The 18,789-nt window shown below is 40.8% G+C and overlaps 1 protein-coding gene across 6 annotated transcripts in view; it reads right to left on the minus strand.

The window, feature by feature from the left end:
* The window catches only part of arhgef10la (Rho guanine nucleotide exchange factor (GEF) 10-like a), a 133,629-nt gene that overhangs the window by 97,729 nt on the left and 17,111 nt on the right, over positions 1-18,789 (minus strand). For 2 of the 6 annotated variants that reach the window (XM_034139036.1, XM_034139035.1), the window contains exons 4-12: positions 17,410-17,549; positions 14,272-14,358; positions 14,051-14,178; positions 11,694-11,789; positions 10,857-10,974; positions 9,658-9,758; positions 8,483-8,560; positions 7,154-7,333; positions 5,993-6,109 (exon numbers count right to left, since the gene is read on the minus strand). In XM_034139036.1, the coding sequence (XP_033994927.1) occupies positions 5,993-6,109; positions 7,154-7,333; positions 8,483-8,560; positions 9,658-9,758; positions 10,857-10,974; positions 11,694-11,789; positions 14,051-14,178; positions 14,272-14,358; positions 17,410-17,549 (1,045 nt within the window). Of the gene's footprint in view, positions 1-5,992; positions 6,110-7,153; positions 7,334-8,482; positions 8,561-9,657; positions 9,759-10,856; positions 10,975-11,693; positions 11,790-14,041; positions 14,179-14,271; positions 14,359-17,409; positions 17,550-18,789 lie in introns of all 6 variants that reach the window. The other 4 variants (XM_034139037.1, XM_034139039.1, XM_034139041.1 and 1 more) reach the window with 4 other exon arrangements.

The raw sequence follows: 18,789 nt of genomic DNA on the forward strand, positions 1-18,789 counted from the left end.
ACATATTTTGCTCATTTTCAGGTGCTTATTTGTATGTTGTGCCTCTACTGGGACATGTCTCCATGCTTTCATGTTCAAAAAGGTCTATACTGTATTTTTCTCATACTGTCTGTGCTGCAGCACCTCTTTTCACCCTCTGTCTGAAACCAGAGCCCAGTCTGCTCTGATTGGTTAGCTGGCCGGCTCTGTTGTGATTGGTCAACCGCTTAGAGATTTGTCTGAAATGTCCCTCCCCTTAACCACGTACATTGTGTTTGAGCGCTAGCGTGAGTGTTACATAGTGATGTAACTATGTTACTGAAGTAAACAAAGGACTCTAATGGGATCCAACTTTGGGATCTTAGCCTTAGCAGATGCACACAACCTAACCCACTTCAAGAAAAGGAAAACCCCAAAAAGTATAATAGAGCCTCTTTAAGTCTTTTCTTTATATTTGACTATTGTATTCAACCATCAAAGGCTGTATATTACTAACTACGTGAAATTAATGATGAATACCAGCCAAGCACAGGAACTTCCGCCACATACTGCGTTTTTGTTCTGGACATTAAAAGAGATTCAGTGGTTACAATTGCATTTAATAACCTTAGCACTAGAAGCATGTGGAGCCCTTTGACAGGCTCTAAAGGCTCAACCACTTATTGAGTACTCAAACTGACATGTACATTACCTTGTAGGGTGAAATTACATTCCCCATTGTACTGGCGCTATAATAGTTTTTGTGCAGACCGACTCTTTTCACATGTGTTGAACCTTTTGAGTTATGACACTTTTTGCATAATATGGCATTCATTACTCTATGATATTCCAGGTCATATAATCATGCATATTTTTTAGATGACCTACTGTGAGCAGATATGCTTATATGTATTTAAATGATTACTGTTCTACATTGTTGGATTTCTGTATGGTTTAATATGCTATTTCCACAAAAAAAACAAAAAAGACTTCTGCAGGTGTATACACTTTTTAATTCCTCCAATCTAAGTTGAAATTAACTAGAATGGTTTACAGCCCAGTATTGTGTGAATATGTGTTCCTGACAAAATGCCAGTGGAGATGAAAGCCAGGCTGTCTGTTTGTTTGTCAAAGTATCAGTGTGTTACCCGCCAAGTAGCGGACACTACAAAGATTTGTTCAAAAATATTAGTTTGGTCATTTTTGCATATCACTACCTTATAAGGAGTAAATGTGTCTAACTAGTAAACCTTTGATTCAGAAACTTGTAAACTCACAGCATGCAGAAATGAGATGCTCCACCTGTGAATATCTTGACTGACTTTAAACAAATTGGACACAGGCAGGTGAAAACACAACAGGACCACCAGATACATTCCCAATGGTGGAAAAATCCTTCTAAAATGATTTGCATTCCAAATGCCAGTGAGATAGATAAAAGGCAGATAGCCGGTTTATTCTGAACAACTTTTAAGTTGTTGATTAGCCCGTCTTTGGTTGCCAAGTCAGCCATTGGGTTTATTTGGCTGATACAGTATGATAGAAGAGTACTTTTTAATTGACAGTGAAATATTTTACTTTACTTGAGATGTGCCCTAAGTGGAAACCCTTTGGTAGCTATAGTGCAACCAGCTATCAAGCAAGATATCTTATACACAATCGCGAAAAATCACCCTAACCCTATTAAATCACAGGTGAGGACAGGAAGGCAGTGGTCTCACAGATGTAATTCTAGTCTTAAGATCCAATGCTCAGCAACTGGACAGAAGCATAACCATACCAGATATTGACATGGCACCTGACAGGGTCAAGGTGTCAATGGAGATGGGGTCTTTCCTGCTTCGTGCACTGAAAATGGTTGAGTGGTCTCAGTTAGAGAGGCAGTTGAGGCTGAGAGGGGTTTTAAGGAGAACCTCTCTATATCTCTTTTGAAGGGCTGTCGTGTTCAGTGAAACCTGTCTAACACGCACAGTATAAAACCATAACACTGCCTGGGATCATATCAATGCATCAGTTGTTCACTTGACTGATCTCTCAGGACATGAGCTGAATTCTATAAGTTGATAGAGAAGTCTAGACGGTTATAATCACCAGTAGGAAACACCAAAGTGATTTTTTTTCCACCATTAATGTCTTGACAATTACAGTATGAATGATATATTCCCCAATGCTACGAAGGTAGTGGCAAGCAGAACCAGGGGGTCCTTTCTCTAATGAATCAGGAACAAGCTGTCAAGATTTTTCTCCGAAGAACGCAAAGAATCATGGGTTATTTGATGTAACCAGCCAGAAGGCCCCCTGACAGCTTGGGGTTAGGGTAGGGAAGTGGATTGGGCAAAGGCGGCATTGACAACCCGCCACAAGGTTCCTCGCATGAGAGCTGAGGAAACTCTGAAGAATATGAGGTCTTCAGGGGTTTCATAGGTTCCTATAGTCAGAAACAGAGACTGGCTGGTTGAAAATCACTCACGCTAATTGGCTCAGGTAGAGTCTTTTCATTTTGGATAAATGGAAACGTACAATGAACTGCTTTTACATAGCACTTTATATCCACTTGCTCAAGGAAGCTAACATTCACACACATTCCCATTGGGAGCAACTTGGGGTTAAGTATCTTGCCCAAGGATACATCGACTTGTTGACTGCATTGGCTGGGATCAAACACACAACCTGTTTGAAAGACGACCGCACCACCACACAGCCACAGTCACCGAAAAATATATCTGATGATTACATGCATCAGAGTGGACTTGTTATAAGTTTTATAACATGGTTGGTTATAATATAGACAGGAGAAAGACGAGAGGTGTGCAGTAAAATTACTGTTTTCCACTGCAGCTGCTTGTTAATTGCCTGCGAGTCATGCTGCTGCCAGTGGGTCTGTACAGGCTGACGGTTTTTAGATTATTATTAATATTATCTGGTCAATTAGGGCGCTCTGTGAACTTCAGGTTTTAATCAGATTATTTTCCGGTCCACATTTTTGGACAAATGAATAACGCTCCGGTAGATTTCTTCAGAGACTCATGCCCCCACACCTCATCCTCTAATGTCATTTGGAGAGTAGGCTGAAGTTTGCTTCATTAGTAATGAAACAAGAACGTTTTTTCATGTAACCACTTTCTGAGGTAAGCAAGCTGCAGTCCAAACAGGCAAAGAGCCTCCTGATCCTGACTGTGGTATGTTCGGCAGGTGGAGCAGCACCAAAAAGCACAAGGTAGAAAAGTGGTTTCCTTTAACCACAGGTCATTTCAATGTCATGTTTTTCTTACGGTTACTGAATGAAAGTGGATTCTAGTACCATTGCAACAGATTAGAGCTGACTGGCTGAGCAGGTAGCTGCACATTTCAGGAAGCTGCTCTGCAGCGTAGAGTGGTCAAGCTTTAAGATCCCATTAGAGAGTGAAACCTGTGTGAAATAGAGCATGCTGTGACTTTTTTTCGTCAATACAGAAAACGGATTGGATTTGTTAGTGACTATTTATACTATATTTACCGAGTCTTGTAACTCTTACTGGGCAGAGTATAATTCAATGGACATACATCTTGCTGTGATATATGAATCAGAAAATCTACGGCTCGGTCACCTACCTTACTGAACACACATGCATATTTGTTGCCAGGCAACCTTATCAGCATAGCAGAAAGCATCAGCTGGTATGCTGGAACTGATGGAACTGCCACTTGTGCTAATGTTGGTTGACACCTACTTTTGATGTGAAGAAAAAGGGAAATGGACAAGACTGGGTGTGTCATTGGACCCGTCAAACAGACCCTTCCCTTCACAGCTGATGTGAACTAGATTAGACCCATGACACTTCCAGCCAGTTTATTAATAAGTCCTGTCATCGTAGCAACAGCCGCCTCCACACTGCCTCTCACCACTGAACTGGATAATGCTACACTACACTGTTTGTAAAAACACGACTAATACCACTTTTGGTCTCATGATTTTCAGGCTGAAAAACGTGTTTGCTACAATTGTTAGTACATAATCAAACTCTATGCCCACTTCATTATCCTATTATTTTATAGAAGAACATTGTTAATGAGAATTTCTTATGTAGTAGTGGTTTTGAAGACAATTACCTTTTGAGATTGTTTGAATTGTCTGATTTGCAGTTTTTTTTTTATTGTTTATCAATGTACCAAAAAAGAAAATGTATGTGCTTGAACAATTGTAGAATTGATCCAGAGGATGAGATTTCTTAACGTATTCCTCTTTTCTTTCTAAAGATGTACACCAAACTCACTAGATGCAGTTCTCATATAACATTGTATTTCTTTTAAGCACTTAAAGTAATGGTCCCTATACCTGTCAATTTCCCCTGCGTGTTCATGGCAGCGTGCATGCACTCAGTGCCTCCGCAATGTTTTAAAAGCAAGGTAATGAAGTCTGTGATTGATTCAGTGCGTGTCTAGCCAAGTTATTATTTTGTTCATCTTCACACTGACAGTTAGATCTCCAACAGGCAGCAGGAGGGACATGGAAACCTTTTAAAAGAAAGGAGGCACACGTGTGGTCAGGATGTAACATGCAGGGCTGTAAGCTGTGGGATCTGCTTCTGTAAATCAGCATTACTGCTCGATGATACAGGTCACACTCATGCATGAAAGCGAGCGCACAGGGAATTGTTCAACTCAGCACATTTAAATAATTCCTTGGCACTCTCTGTGAAGCGAGGCACTATTTTGCCTTGTTCATGATCCCTAATTAATACAGTATCTGAAAAACGTAAAAGTATAACCCATCATGATTGTCTGGTTCTGGAAAGTCGTCAAATTGCATTTCACATAACTACTAAATGAACTAAAGGGGTTGCAATTTTCTTCTTTTTGTTAACCAGCCTCAATGGAATTCATTCATTTGAAGATTTCTCCATCTTTTATTATGAAACTCATGATAGCTTTTGAAGATATACTTTTTTTTTTTAAATGTGCAAAGAGCAGCCTACAAATACATACCAATAAGTATCATATTCTGAGAGTAATCCTCTTATAATAGCTGGAATGTGGACAATTTTGGATATTTCATTGTAATATCTACCACAGTCGGTTATACAGTGCTTCAGACAAATTGCTGCTGTAATTGACATACTATGAGCACAAACTATTTTGTGTGAAAAAACATATTATTACACATACCTAGTAGTGTATATTATTGAAACCTTTAGCTATGGGGCTTTGCTAGTTTCAATATCTGCACAATACGGTGGCAGACAGGTGTAAACATGCTACACTGGCCAAAAACACTCCCATTAGGAAAAACGCACTGCAACTTAAGAAACCATGCGAATATAAAAACACAAATGCAAAACACATGCAAATGAAGAAACCGCATTTAGAAAACATTCACCAACTTCACAAAACGCTGCAAACAAAAATAAAAAAGGCTGCACAATGCTGAAAACACAACTGAAACAGGGACACTAAAAAGTGATGCCCACAGCTTGTTGGCAGGCTGTCACCGTTGGCATGCGTTATAATTGTGAGTGATTTGTCAGTATATTTGAAATGACTAGGTTGGCTACGCTAGCTAGCTAGCTTACAGCAGATCTGCAATAATATCGGAAGGAATCATGTAATCACATTCTAAAATAAGCCAATAAAACATACATTTAAGGTTAGTTTCCAGTGACAGTTGACAACTTTAAAATCCCTTTTCATCAGCTTGCGCTCAGGTCCTAGCTGTATGCATCACTTTTAAATGTCTTGGTTTGCGTTATGTTTTGAGCTACTTGCAGAGTTTTGTATTTGTCGTTTGGTTTATACACCGCTTTTAGTAAACGTTGCGCATGTTTTGTCAAGTTGGTGAAGATGTTTCATTTTATTTGCATGTGTTTTGGCACATTTGTGTTTAAATATTTGCATCGTTTTTGAAACTGCAGCACGAAAATGTATTTGGTCCGTGTAGCGCGTTTGGCACATGTTGGCGACCATAGATCAATACTACAACAAATAACAAATAGAGGAGCTAAAAACAAATTGGGTAACGTTAAGATTCAGAAAGCAAAAATAACAAAGAAAATCTCACCTTTAAGAATTCAAGAAAAGCCGGTTTGGACAAGCAGGCCTTTTTAATGAGAGCCATGGCGTTGGTGAAGTTGTTCACGTAATCACTGTATACGTCAAGCACCATGGACTTGGAAAACTGCGGAAACAAAACAACATGATTATCTGAATTATTAACAACAGCGCAACAATGAGAGGGTACTGCCATGTCTTATTTTGTCATCCACAAACACAGTCATGTCATTTCTTTTGACATCTTGAATGTTTTGCTAACCATAATGTTTTCACCTGTAGGTAATTTCATTCTAAAGAGAGGCAAGAAAATAGCCCTTTAAGTATAGTACTTTTAACAACAAAAAATGCTTTGTTTACCATTCCAGTTACCACAACACCCTTCACGAACCATTTAAGAAGCTGGGCAAAGAGGAATGAGGTGACCGAGTGCGACGCTGTGTGTGTGTGGGGGTGTGTCGGATTTGCAGTAGACATTTATTCTCTCTCCTCAATTAAACTCACACCAGGCAGCCGATAGTGACAGTTTTAGGAGTGATGGGGGATTAGCACATCGCATGAAGGAATTAACCCTCTTTGCTCGCAGCCTCCTTCAGGATCATGCCTCTCGGGTATTACTACAACATATTACTTTGCAGGTACATACATTGCAACAATAAGCTCAATAAAGGGAGTTCCAGTACTTTCCATTTCCAGTGTGCTCTTATTTAATAATAGGGATATCAATGAAACAGCTCTATAATGTCCAGCAGAGAGAAAAAGGGTCCCTCTAATAGGCAAATAATGAGCAGACCTTATGGATGAGCACACTGCAGAGACTCTCTACAGAAAACTCACACTGAACACTATTATTGTAGTGCCAAAATGTTTAAACACATATCCCAGAGTGGTTTGGATGCAGTGGAGATATTCATCACATGTGTAATTGATTCTGCGTTTGGGAGTAAGCTAGCCCTGTTTGCTCAACCTTAAGCCTGCAGCTCATTACAACCGTGGGAGCAGATATTGTGTTATACAGAAAAAAATGAGTTTCTTTACCCAGCATGCATGTTATTGATTGCATGTTAAGACTGAAACAAAAACAATGTATACACACACGCTGTATAAGTCTCACTCCTAGTTCACAAATATGGAGAAACATACAAAAAACATGCACATGTAGGACACCTACCGAGGCAACAAATAAGTCCCCGATTTTCTCACAGCTGTCCCACTCGGCGACACGTGACGCCAGAGCAATCTGAAACATGGAGTGGCACTGTGTGATCTCCCTCATTCTGAAAAATATAGGCCGGATCTTTCTCGAGCTCAGGATGCGTGGATCGGCTTCCATCAACGGTCTCTGGTATTCCTGGTGAGATTGAGAGAGAAAATTGGTTGTTGATATGTGCATGTATGTGTTTGGTGGAGGGGCTTTAAGATAAATCAGCATCCCACCTTCCTTTACATCTCTTCCTATAGTAGTATAAATAGACCACTGATGGGTAGCAGAAAAAAATAATCCTGTGAATCAGGCGGAAATTAGGAAAGGTAGTCATGGTGTATTCAATCTAAAGGAGTCGCCTGCAAAACATTTGACGTGTGCAAACATGTTCACAACTCAAGGTGACTTGTAATCATAAAAGCCAAAATAATAATGGCAAAAGGAAGCTCCCAGCAGAGTGACAGATGCAAAAGCAACATGGTAAAAGAGGCACTGATTGATTCTTCAGTCAGCACGCATGGGAATATTAGCATGGCCTACAGAAATCAGCTGTTTGTGGACAAGATTCTCTATGGGAGGCAGAAAACATGGCTTGTTTGAAACATACCAAAGTATAGATAATAAGAACAAGCTAAATGTAAAAGATGAAAAATACTCTTTTAAAGCAATTGTGGTGGTAATTTTCATTGATGTTTTGCAAGTTTTATCTCCGCAAATCCATCAAAGCAAATGAATCATCGACAGAAGAATTAACATGAGATGTGCAATCTGTTTTACTGCAATAATACAAAGTATCAAGTCTAATTGTGCTTGTGGCCTTTCATCTTTTATATGTTATCAGTCTGGGGACACTACGTTTAGCATTCAGCTGGACTCCCTGAATAACAAGAGAGATTTCAAACGAGCTAAACCTCCATAGTATCACGCGCAATCATGTCACTCCACAACAAAGGTAGCTCATTACATTTCGACAGTGGAAGGCTTTACAGGACATAAGGAAACTGTTGATAGCTGCTGATTCCATTTCAGTAGGCTGCTCCTATTTTTCTGCGATGAGGAGATAACAACACCCCACTAAAAAGAGAGATATAGGCTGCATCCCATCCTGCCTTACAGTCTTTCTCTCTTAGCGTCATCTCCACGCCACAGAAATGAGGGCGGCTGTTTTTATCAGGACTACTTATGCTCTGTAATTTGATGGATATCACTGCTTCTCTTTCCGGTGTTATTCATAATGGCTAAATGGTGACGTTATTGCATGTGGCAGTGGAGTACAACAGGGACTAAGCAGCTCACCTGCACGATCCTCCGGAGAGACTCCAGGTAGCTGTGCTCGCTCTGGATGATGGAGCTCAGGATATGGCGTCTGACAACCTGCGCAGACAACAGACCAGTCAGGAAACGCAGCACTAAGAGGACATGATGGGGCGGCAGCGTGCACTGTGCTCACAGTTAGGCACGCCGCAGGTTGATGGATTGAACAATAATCATGTGTTTGTCACGGGAGGAAAAAGACTCAAAGAACAATAGGTCTGTTTGAACAAGGCCCCCATCGAAGATCTGATTCAAAGAGAGCTGCACAATTAGCTTTTTTTTTTAAAATAGCAATATGGTCTAGTCAGTGCAATATCAATATTGCAGTAAGCACAATAATTTGTAAATATAAAATGTGTGAAAATATAATACTGGAAGTATTTATTATTCGCGCTGCAACAGTTAAGTCCGTAGGTAGGGACTTGGCTTGGTAACTAAAGTGTTGCCGGTTCGAGTCCCAATTCATAAAAGGTGATTTTAATCATAATCCTATTATGGTGTTGTCGAGAAGTTCCAGGCCTACAAACGTTATTTTACAGAATCTTTTTTTTTTTTTTTAAATCCTTGTTTGGTACAGATCTTCCTGATAATTGTAATATATCTTTCATGACAAGTTAATGTTTAAGAAATGTCCATTCCCTCTAATATCGCAAATCATATGGCAGTTAAAAATAATTGCATTTATATTATTTTTTTTCCAAATCGTGCAGCCCTAGCATATAGATGTGTAGAAATTAGTGGTGTCAATCGATAAAAATGTTTCACTCCTGTGCAATTTCATGAAACTGGATAGCGTTACCACACCTAATGAGAACGGTGCAGTTACCATTTGTGGTCAACAGTCGCTTTCTCTGCAATTTAACTGCTATGCTATTCAAGGTAAAAATATGTGCTGGAAATACGGGAGGACACTGTGGTCCAGCTCGGTAATGTCATAATTTGCATTTTTGTTTTTACATGCTTTAAGGTTTTGCAAGCGTTAAGTGTGTGTTAAGTGGTAAAAATAGCACGTGACTGGCAAATAATTCTTAACATGTCAGCTTAGAGCCTGATCTTAAGGCTGTTGGGGACACAATGGGTTCACATAAATGCTTGATGTTAGAGATCCTGGGTTAAAATCATTTAGGAAAGAGCGCTTGTTAAATCGTGAGGTGCACCTGGTGGCTGGTGAGCCCCTCGGGCATTGGGCTCAGCTGTGGGGGAGGATGCTTAACGTCTGGCACGGCCACATCCAGGTATCCTGCATCATCTTCCTCCTCTGCACACATTCAGGAATAAAGGACAAAAATACAGAAAGGTAAAAAATAAGAAAAAAAGAGTGCATGTGTGTGTGAGAAAAAATAAACCAGACAGGGAAAAACAGAAAGGCACCCTCCAGATCTCACTGCAGCTAGAGACACATTGCGACACACCAAGTTTATTACCTCGAAAATATGAAGAGGTTTCTATACTTTCTGAGAAAGAGACAGAGCGAGAGAGACAGAGGTGTTGAGGAAGAGGAAGAGGCAGAGTGAGAGAGAGAGAGAGAAGCCTTCGGAAAAAAGGAAATAACTTTCAAAACAATACTGTATCACTGTTTGAGTAAGAGAGGCACACAGAAGTGTGTCTGCAAAAACACCATCCAACACATTCTCATTTCCGCACTGGCACAAAGCAATTCGGCAGTCAAAAAATCCCACTTCACCCGTAACATAAAGACACAGATACCAAAAGCTTCCTTCCACCGTTCCAATTAAAGTCTTTGGAATGATAACAGAGGGATTGGTGGGGAAATAAATATAATGCTGTGCAGATTCCCCCCCCCCCTATCAACACCTAAAAATAGCAGCACTGGCCTCTTTACCTCTTTGTGATGGCTCTGAGATTTGTTTGAGGCGTAGGTCTGGTATCTATGGTTTGTAGAGCTGCTTGATACTCCATTAATGGATGGTAATCTCTGACTATTGTTAGGCAAGGGCTCCTATAAAAGGAACCTATAGTGTACCGCATGAATTGCCTCATCCTTTTCATTCTCGCACTTCAAAAACAATACTCGACCACATCGCTTGTCTTAAAACTGAGAAAGCCTATCTGTTTTATGTATTACAGTTATAATCAGTGAGATCTTTTCTCTTCACGGTTCTTTCATTTCACCCTGAGGGGATTTGCATAAAGAAAAAGTAAGACTTTCTACTCCATCAGCCTTGAACGCTACTTTGGCTTGCCTGGCATTGCACACAAGCAACTGCCTATAATTGAAAGTGTAAGGAGTTAAAAACCAAGACTTCATAAGCAATCCCCATTATCCAGTATAGTATAACTCTTTCATCCACAAAAAATCCAGCTGACCAACGTTAACAAAGTGGTCAGACTTCACCCGCATTACCCGGTTGATCCTTTCTCTGCAGGAAGTTCACTTTTCGCATGACGGCTATCTTGGTCTTTTCAAGCCCGTCCTTCGTTCCGCTTCTGGCCGCCTTCATGAGTTGCTGAACCTGGTAGGAAGGAGCAGAGAGAGACAACGGAGGAGCTTTAGAGCGCGAGGAGAGTGCCATGCTGTGCAGACTTGATAACCTACAGTGCTCCTCTGCAGAGAGATGGAGGGAGTGGCGCTCAGTCAGTGGGCTCATCGTGAATCTCACCATCTGCGACTCCCTGCGGGGCGCCGCGCAGCCCTCTAATCAGGGAGACTATGAGCGCGTCATCTACAGATTATCCTAACAGAGTGAGCTCTAGTTTGGCTCAGTGTGGGAGAATCCGGCTGACCAAAAACTCCACCCTGAGCATCCCAGAGGCCCTGCAACCAGACTCCAGCGACACAAGAATACACGCAGGGTGGTTTTTAAATGATGCTACTTCAGGAAAGTGGGTCATTAATTGGGTGCGAGTTGCACTGGCGTTTATGGAAGTAAATACGCGGAATATTGTTTAATAATTCATGTGTCCCATAAATGCATCTTGATGTTAAACCAGGCAGGGGAAGGAGAGAGGGATCAACAGAAGAGTCTCAAAGCAAAGTCACAGTCCAAAGGGAAGCTGGGGAGAGGATGGTGCAGAGAGTCAGTTAAGCCTTTGAGCCAGCTGAGCATACAACACAGCATATTTCAGCTCTGGGTGATCATCAATCCTGTTGACAAACATCTAGCAGAGAGATTTGAGCTCTGCGGATAAAATAGCGTGATATAGCTGTGTTCACTTGCTGCTGGAAATATACCTTGATGTCATAGTTGTGCTTGCCAGAGAGTCTCATGGCCAGCTCTCGTTTGGTCCTGGCACAGCGTTCCCTCAGCCGACTCACGTCAGGAGAGAGCTACAGGTGTTGGACAGGGACAGGCGGGGCAAGGAGAGAGGGGGGAGGTCGCGTTTAGCCATGAAAGGTGTAGAGAGGAGGAAAAGAGTAGGGGAGAGGAAAAAGAAAAAAGGAAACGGAGGCAAAGTGATCAAGGCAAAATAAGCTACGCAACATTGGGAATTAATCACAAGCATAGAGAGTGAAGGCTTGGAGCATGGCTATGATCAAAGGGGTTATGATGTATGATACTTATAGAATGGTGCAGAGATGAGTTTGACTACCCGGAAATAAGTTAGCATTTTAGCACTTAGCTCGTCTTGAAGTCAGTGGTTTTTGGTGAGACGTCCTAACGTTTGTTGTACCCCACTCGTTAATGCCCTAACCTTTTATGTGTCATAAAAACAGCAGTTGCTAACAATATAAGGGGCTTTTTTATGCTCTATTTTAGGTTTCATAATTGTATTTTGTGCCTCTAGTCTACTGTGACATGAGGTCTTTGTTTATCTCATACTGCCTGTACTGCAGCACCTCTTTTCAACCTCTGTCTGAAACCAGAGCCCAGTCTGATCTGATTAGTTAGCTGGCTGGCTGTTGGGATTGGTGTACGACTTAGAGATGTCCCGCCCCTTTGCCTATCACGTACAATGTGTTTGAGCACTAGCCAATAGAAGCGCAAGTGTTACATAGTGATGTCACTATGTTAAGGAAGGTGTACCCTCAGGAAGTTACTTTGGCAATTTAGATTTACATGTACAAAAACCTATACAACACTACAGGACAGGGTAAACCCCAAAAAGCATAAAAGGGCCCCTTTAAGTGGTGATGTGAAGTAATGAGACTCTGGTGAAGTTTGTTATAGCCTTACGTTAGCTATTAACATCTGGCTATTGCATTTATGCTTCAAAAATGATCAAAGTGGTGAAATATGCAAGTAACATAATTGTTTCTTAGCTTATGTTCAGCAATATTCCAAAACCAATAGAAAATTCCTGTTGATCTTTGTAGAGGGAGCCTTGTGATGCTAGTTTCTGGGTTAGCCTTCACATTCTGTCATCACTGCACCACTCTATGGACACTGGTTTGTAGAAGGGTGGAGGGTGGAGGGTGAGGGTGAGGGGAGCAGGCAGTTATTAAAGAAGCAAACTCTGTCCCAGCTCTTCCAAGCTGCTCAAATTAAGCAGTAAACTGAACAAGGGAACTTCAGGTACACTTGGTGAAAAATGAATCAGGCGAGTAATTAAAAACGATGTGTTTTGGGTTGAATGATTTGCTAGCTAGAAAAGTGTTGTTGGCCCCGTAATAGTCAAGGTTCCTTCATTAACTGTTCAAACGGTGCAGCTGAATCCTTTCTTGTGTTCAGTGGTCTGGGACAAGCAATCTGAAAGAAACGTGGTGGGTTTTTTGTAATTACCTGAGCAGCTCATTTCAGTCCAATACATCGACTTCATTCTCTTTGGTCTCCCTTGTTTCTCAAAGCACTGATTTTCTTGCCTTAAAATAGAATCGTATTCATACTGTATGCAAACACCTACAAATTTAAAAAGATGTATAGGCGAGTACACATCTATACTGTACATTAATAATGTCGAGAAAAATATGTTTTATTGCTATGGCTCCACATGTTCCCTATGTCTGCAGAGATGCATGCACGGTAAAGGCTGGCGAAGCATAAAGTGAATGCTGCACAGTGTGAATGTGCACACAGTGCCATCATGTGGAAGGCTGACACTGTGGAGCCGTGCTGCACGACGCTGATGAACAGCATCCTTGGCAGAAAAGAAGGCGAGGAGATCTGAGGCTCTTCAAACTGAAATGCTTCTTGTTTACTTTCATCCGGCAATGAAAGTTTAAGGCCTAGACGGACTAAAATACATTTTTCATGTTCTTTATAGTCTCCTTTATTCCTTTATAGTTCTCTACATTAATAAAGAGGACTGTGCCAGAGGAGCAGGAAATGAAATATTCTCCTTGATTATTTCATGCTGGAAACCCCACCAACAACAACCTTGGCCGGCCACAACACACACTAAAAGGTTGACTTTAAATAAATGGATTATGTCAACAGATTTCACATAACTGTATTAGGTTAGTTGAAAGCAATAACATGAAGTTGAACGTAATATTTTGTTTTAATATTACTGCTTTCAACTGAAATCTGTTGACATATTACATTTCATTCAAATCAACGTTTCAGTTTGTTCAGTGCATGATGCCATATAAGATAAACCAAGATGATAATGAGATGAATACACATGCATCCACAAACTCACTAATACTACCTTGCTTCGTGTTGGTAATTTGGTCTCGTTATCAGACTGCTCATCATAGCTTTCAAACTCACTGGAGCTCCATCCGTTGTCTCTATCCAGAGGACGGCTGTCTCTCTGAACATCTTCGTAGATCATATCTGCCAAAACACACACAATATTACACCTCAGAAGCTCGGCATCAGAAAGGACAATCATCCTAAGCAAACACAAAGTGTGTCGCAGCTACTCACCTTCATCAGGAGAGAGGGGGCCTTCACTTGGAACATCATCATAGATCACCTCGGGAGCCTCTGGCTCAGCTTCAGCCGCGAGTAGAGCTGGCAAAGAAAAGCCAGTAGCATCAAAGTAAACACTGTTTGTTTTTTTTGAAATATAGAAAGAGTGGTGCCTTCTTTATCTTGTATCTCCCTTTCTGTCGGATAGTCACACCTCCTGTTGTGAGGGCTTTTACATTTCTCGCCAAAGAAAAACACACACAAAGACACACAGCTCCAGACTGAATTGCCTGAATCCTTTTTGGCGAAACAGAGCAGATATATAAGACGCCATCTTATGCCTCTGGTTAGGAATTGTACACAGCCTTTTGAATATTTGCATACTTATTGTATCATTTGCATGTAAAGGTCTTCTTCCTCAGGGAGATGTGCGTGTGCATTGTGCCGTAATGGCTTTGTCCATGTGACGCAACATGATTGTATCCAGCTTGTTTGAGCTATTGACCCCTTCTATCTCCCCGCTCGGCAGGATTTGTCGTTAACTGCTTTGAGACTGTTTCAGCCTAATTTAGCTCAGTGAGCTTTATTGATTTGGTTTTAAACTGTGATCTGTCTTTTACACTTTCTCCTAAGCCCTGAACAGCAACAATCACTGTTTTCAATTAATCAGATTGGAGATGTGTATTCTGTCGTGGATTATTCAGCAGAGATCAGTCTTAAAACTGGAAATAACCTTGGATACAATCTAGGAGATGAACAAGTGTGTCTCTACAAAAGAGGATTAGCTATACAAATGTTCTTTATATATCGCACACTTTCCTACGCTTGTGCATTCAGAAAGGATTCAGAATGGAGGAGAGAACAACTGGATTTCAGCCTGACTATCAGCAGATCTGCTCAGTGGGTCTCACGGGAACATTATTCCAAATGTTTTCAACCAAGTTTCCTGTTTGCCTACTTTTACTCAACTTTGCTGTACAGCGACACAATGACACTCCAATAAAGTCATTAACAGGTCGCCATGACACTGCAGGCAATTTAAAAATACACTGCCATTAAGTGGCAAATGTGAAAGAAAAGATCAAGGCAAAGCAATCAATGTCAGATAATCACTTCAAAATGTGCCGTGACCACAATCAAGGAGTGAAGGGACATTTTTGCTTTGACAAACAGGAAATACTTCATTATTTATAATGGTGCATATAAAGTAGATTCAGTCAAACTAAAACACAGTTTTTCTACACAGACAGTTTTGACCTCCATTGAATAATCTTCAAAATAATTAATGGAGTTTTAGTGTTAGAAAACTAAAAGGAAAAAAGTAAGTAAAAGTTAAACGAATGAAAAAATGAAGGAGTGTTCAAAATATGTAGCTCTAGTGATGCATGTATAACCTTATCATTCAGAATCAAATCTGAATTAGAATGTTATTTATTCTAGGGTTGAACTTGGATTTTGTGACTGTAAAGATAAGTAAAAGATAAATACAAAATACAAATAATTATTTATATAAAATAGGTGAAGTTAAAGTAAAAATGTGAACAATAATGTAAAAACAATAAATAGGTAAAAATAGTCTATATTAACAGTGAGCACAATCAAGGAGTGAAGGGACCTTTTAGCTTCAACAAACAGGAAGTACTTAAGTATTCATAATGATCCATATAAAGAAGATTCAGAACACAGATCTTCTACACAATTAACAGTTTTGACCTCCATAGAATTTCCAAAATATTTCTTGGAGTTTGGGGTTAGAAAACTATAACGGAGCGTCCACACAGCAGCGTTAAAAAAATCTTGGAGGTGGGCGTATCTGAAGCTTGGGGATTTTTTGCGAGAAACGCGACCAACAACCAATCACATGAATCTCCCGCCCCCGACATACAAAGCAGAAAAGCCCGAAGTAAACTGGATATAAACTCCCCAAAACAGGCGAAAACATACCACTGTCTCTGCCACCTCCCTCCATGCCTGGCTCCTCCGGTTTGTATCCCGGTAGGTAAATAGGGACTGGTCATAAAGCACCGGGTGATTCCCTACCGCTAATTTCTCCTCCATTTTTTGGAATATGAGGAAATGACCTGCGGTATGTCTCTCCCAGCATACACGGGGTTTGATTGGCTAGCGCTTGAACTGTCAGATTTGCATACACGGGATTTGATTGGCTGACGCTTCCACCTCAGCTTCAAAAGTTGAACATTGCTCAACTTTGAATCCTGAAAATCCTGAAAATCTCCGCTCTGCTGCCCACAATGCAGTTCGGTGAAAAGTGACGTCACCCCATTCAAAGTGAATGGGCAGAAGCGTTAGAAGATTTTTTTAACGCTGCTGTGTAGACGCTCCGTCAGAGAAAGTACCAAAAGTAAGTAAAAACAAATTGAGCATTGCAGTAGATTTCTCATTAGCATCAGTATTCCCATTTCTGTAGTAATGATTTTAGATGGCTAGGAGAGAGGTTTAATAGAATTGCATTATTTAGTCAGTTTAAATATACTGTGCACGTTGAAAATGACAGCAGAGGCCTGTGTGAAAATACATCAGAGGAGCGGGACATAAAAAATGTCGGGCAGCATTGCGGGGTTCTTTTACATCTCTCATTTCTGAGCCACCTTCAAATAACGGCGGCACTGCTGACTGAGTCGGAATCCAAAACCAATTTTCCCTCATGGAAATGGTTCTCTATTGATCCCCATCCTGAATTAATTGGATTCATGTCATGTCCGTGTAGAAATAAAATCATGGCAGAATACGTGCGTGCGTCTTGTGTCGTTATGTGTTTGAATGGAGCGCGCACAGATGTGTCTATACATAATGTGCGTCTGACCTCTCTCACCGTACAGATCAATGATCCATAAGACGACCGTAAGCCTGTAATATGGTGTTCTTGCCACCTTAGATCAAGGTCAAGAGATGCACTGTGCGGTACTCACAAAATACTGTTACAAAAATGGATACTGCCAGTGCCATTATGGTGGGGTCCACTATACTGTTTACACAATTCTGGAGGTCCAATTGGTTTTCTTACAGATCTGAAGACTGTAATTCCTAGGTGGAATGAGCCTGAGTCCCGAGGTGAGCTTGAGAGTAATCTTGAAATGTAACATCTGATCTAGAGTTGCATCACTTCCCTGTCAATATTATTTAGTTCTTTACCTTCACTGGAGCTTTTCTCGATTTCTTCGCCTTGGTCTCCTGAATCAGTCGTCGTCTCCACAGCTGGCGGCGCCGCAGGAAGCCCAGGGAGCTCGTCTCCCACCAGAGGAGCCGAGGAACAGGGCTCTGCTGCTGAGACCCTGGAAGGCACCCAAATATTAGCACAGTTAAACTAACACTGTGTGCCTCATTACAGGTTTAATATCAGTGAGAGGAAGGGGAGGCTGAGAGGCTGGAGGTGGGGGTCAAAATAGTTTGTTGCTATCCAAGCATGCGAACACACACTCCCTGAAGTCTGACAGAGCACATATGGCTGCTGTCGAATTGTTGTGATAATTGTGAGGAGACTTTTTCGGAAGTGGTAACATTTTCCATATGCAGCTGAGCATTCTGTTATTTTTTAGGTTAGGAGAAATATGTCAAAAACAAAACAGATTTTAATCAAATTTGGAGGAAGGCAAGAACAAAAGTGTGGGGGGGGGAGTGTGCGGGAGAGAAAAGTTTGGGATTTTAGCCTTTGCAGACCATTTACCTGCACCAAAACCTATAAAACACTACAGGAAAGGGAGAAGACCAAAAAGCATAGTAGGGCCTCTTTAAACTGAATGTGGGAAAAGTTGCTGGTCTACTAATTATAAAGAACTTTTGCGAGGCCACATTTAAGGAGAAGAAATATAAATCACACCTTAAGTTACTTCCTTTGCCCCTGAGCACTGTCAAATCATTACCTGCCTTACCATAATCACTGCTGGCTTTTTGAATGAGAATATGTCCCTGAACCAGCTATTTAAAAACACACTCTGACATCACTGGGGAAAATCTAGTTGACACAGCTATCACACGGCTTGTGTTGATGCTGCCGGAGAGGGAGAGTCCTCCCCCACATGACTGATAATATGACAGGAAGCAGCGTGTAGGAGCGTCCCATCTACACTAATTAAATCTGTCCCTCTAAACTCCTCAGCAGCAGCAGCAGCTTCTCACAGTGATGGGAAACTTGCAGACAAACAAGACATGCCGGGAAAATAGTTTGCACAAATTGTCACAAAATTGCGGATTCTTACTTTACAGCATTTTTTTTCTTGAAGGGAGCAGGTTCTGCCCATAGCAGAAGAGGGTAAAAACACATATTTGTTTGCATTTGTGTTAGCATACACAGTATAATTATGTGAGTTTCAATCACAGGAAACCTTTTTTTTTCTCAAATTAGAAATAAAATCTATTTCGGTAAACCGTACGGTTCTCTAATCCTGTAAAAACAAATATTATTCAAAATATAATGTAAATATAATGATGTATGTATGACCTTAAAATGATCAGAATAAATACAAATAAATTAATTGTATTTTTGTGACGGTTTCTTCATTTAAAGAAAAGCTC

Source organism: Trematomus bernacchii, unplaced genomic scaffold, assembly GCF_902827165.1.
Source record: "Trematomus bernacchii unplaced genomic scaffold, fTreBer1.1, whole genome shotgun sequence".
Taxonomy (NCBI): domain Eukaryota; kingdom Metazoa; phylum Chordata; class Actinopteri; order Perciformes; family Nototheniidae; genus Trematomus; species Trematomus bernacchii.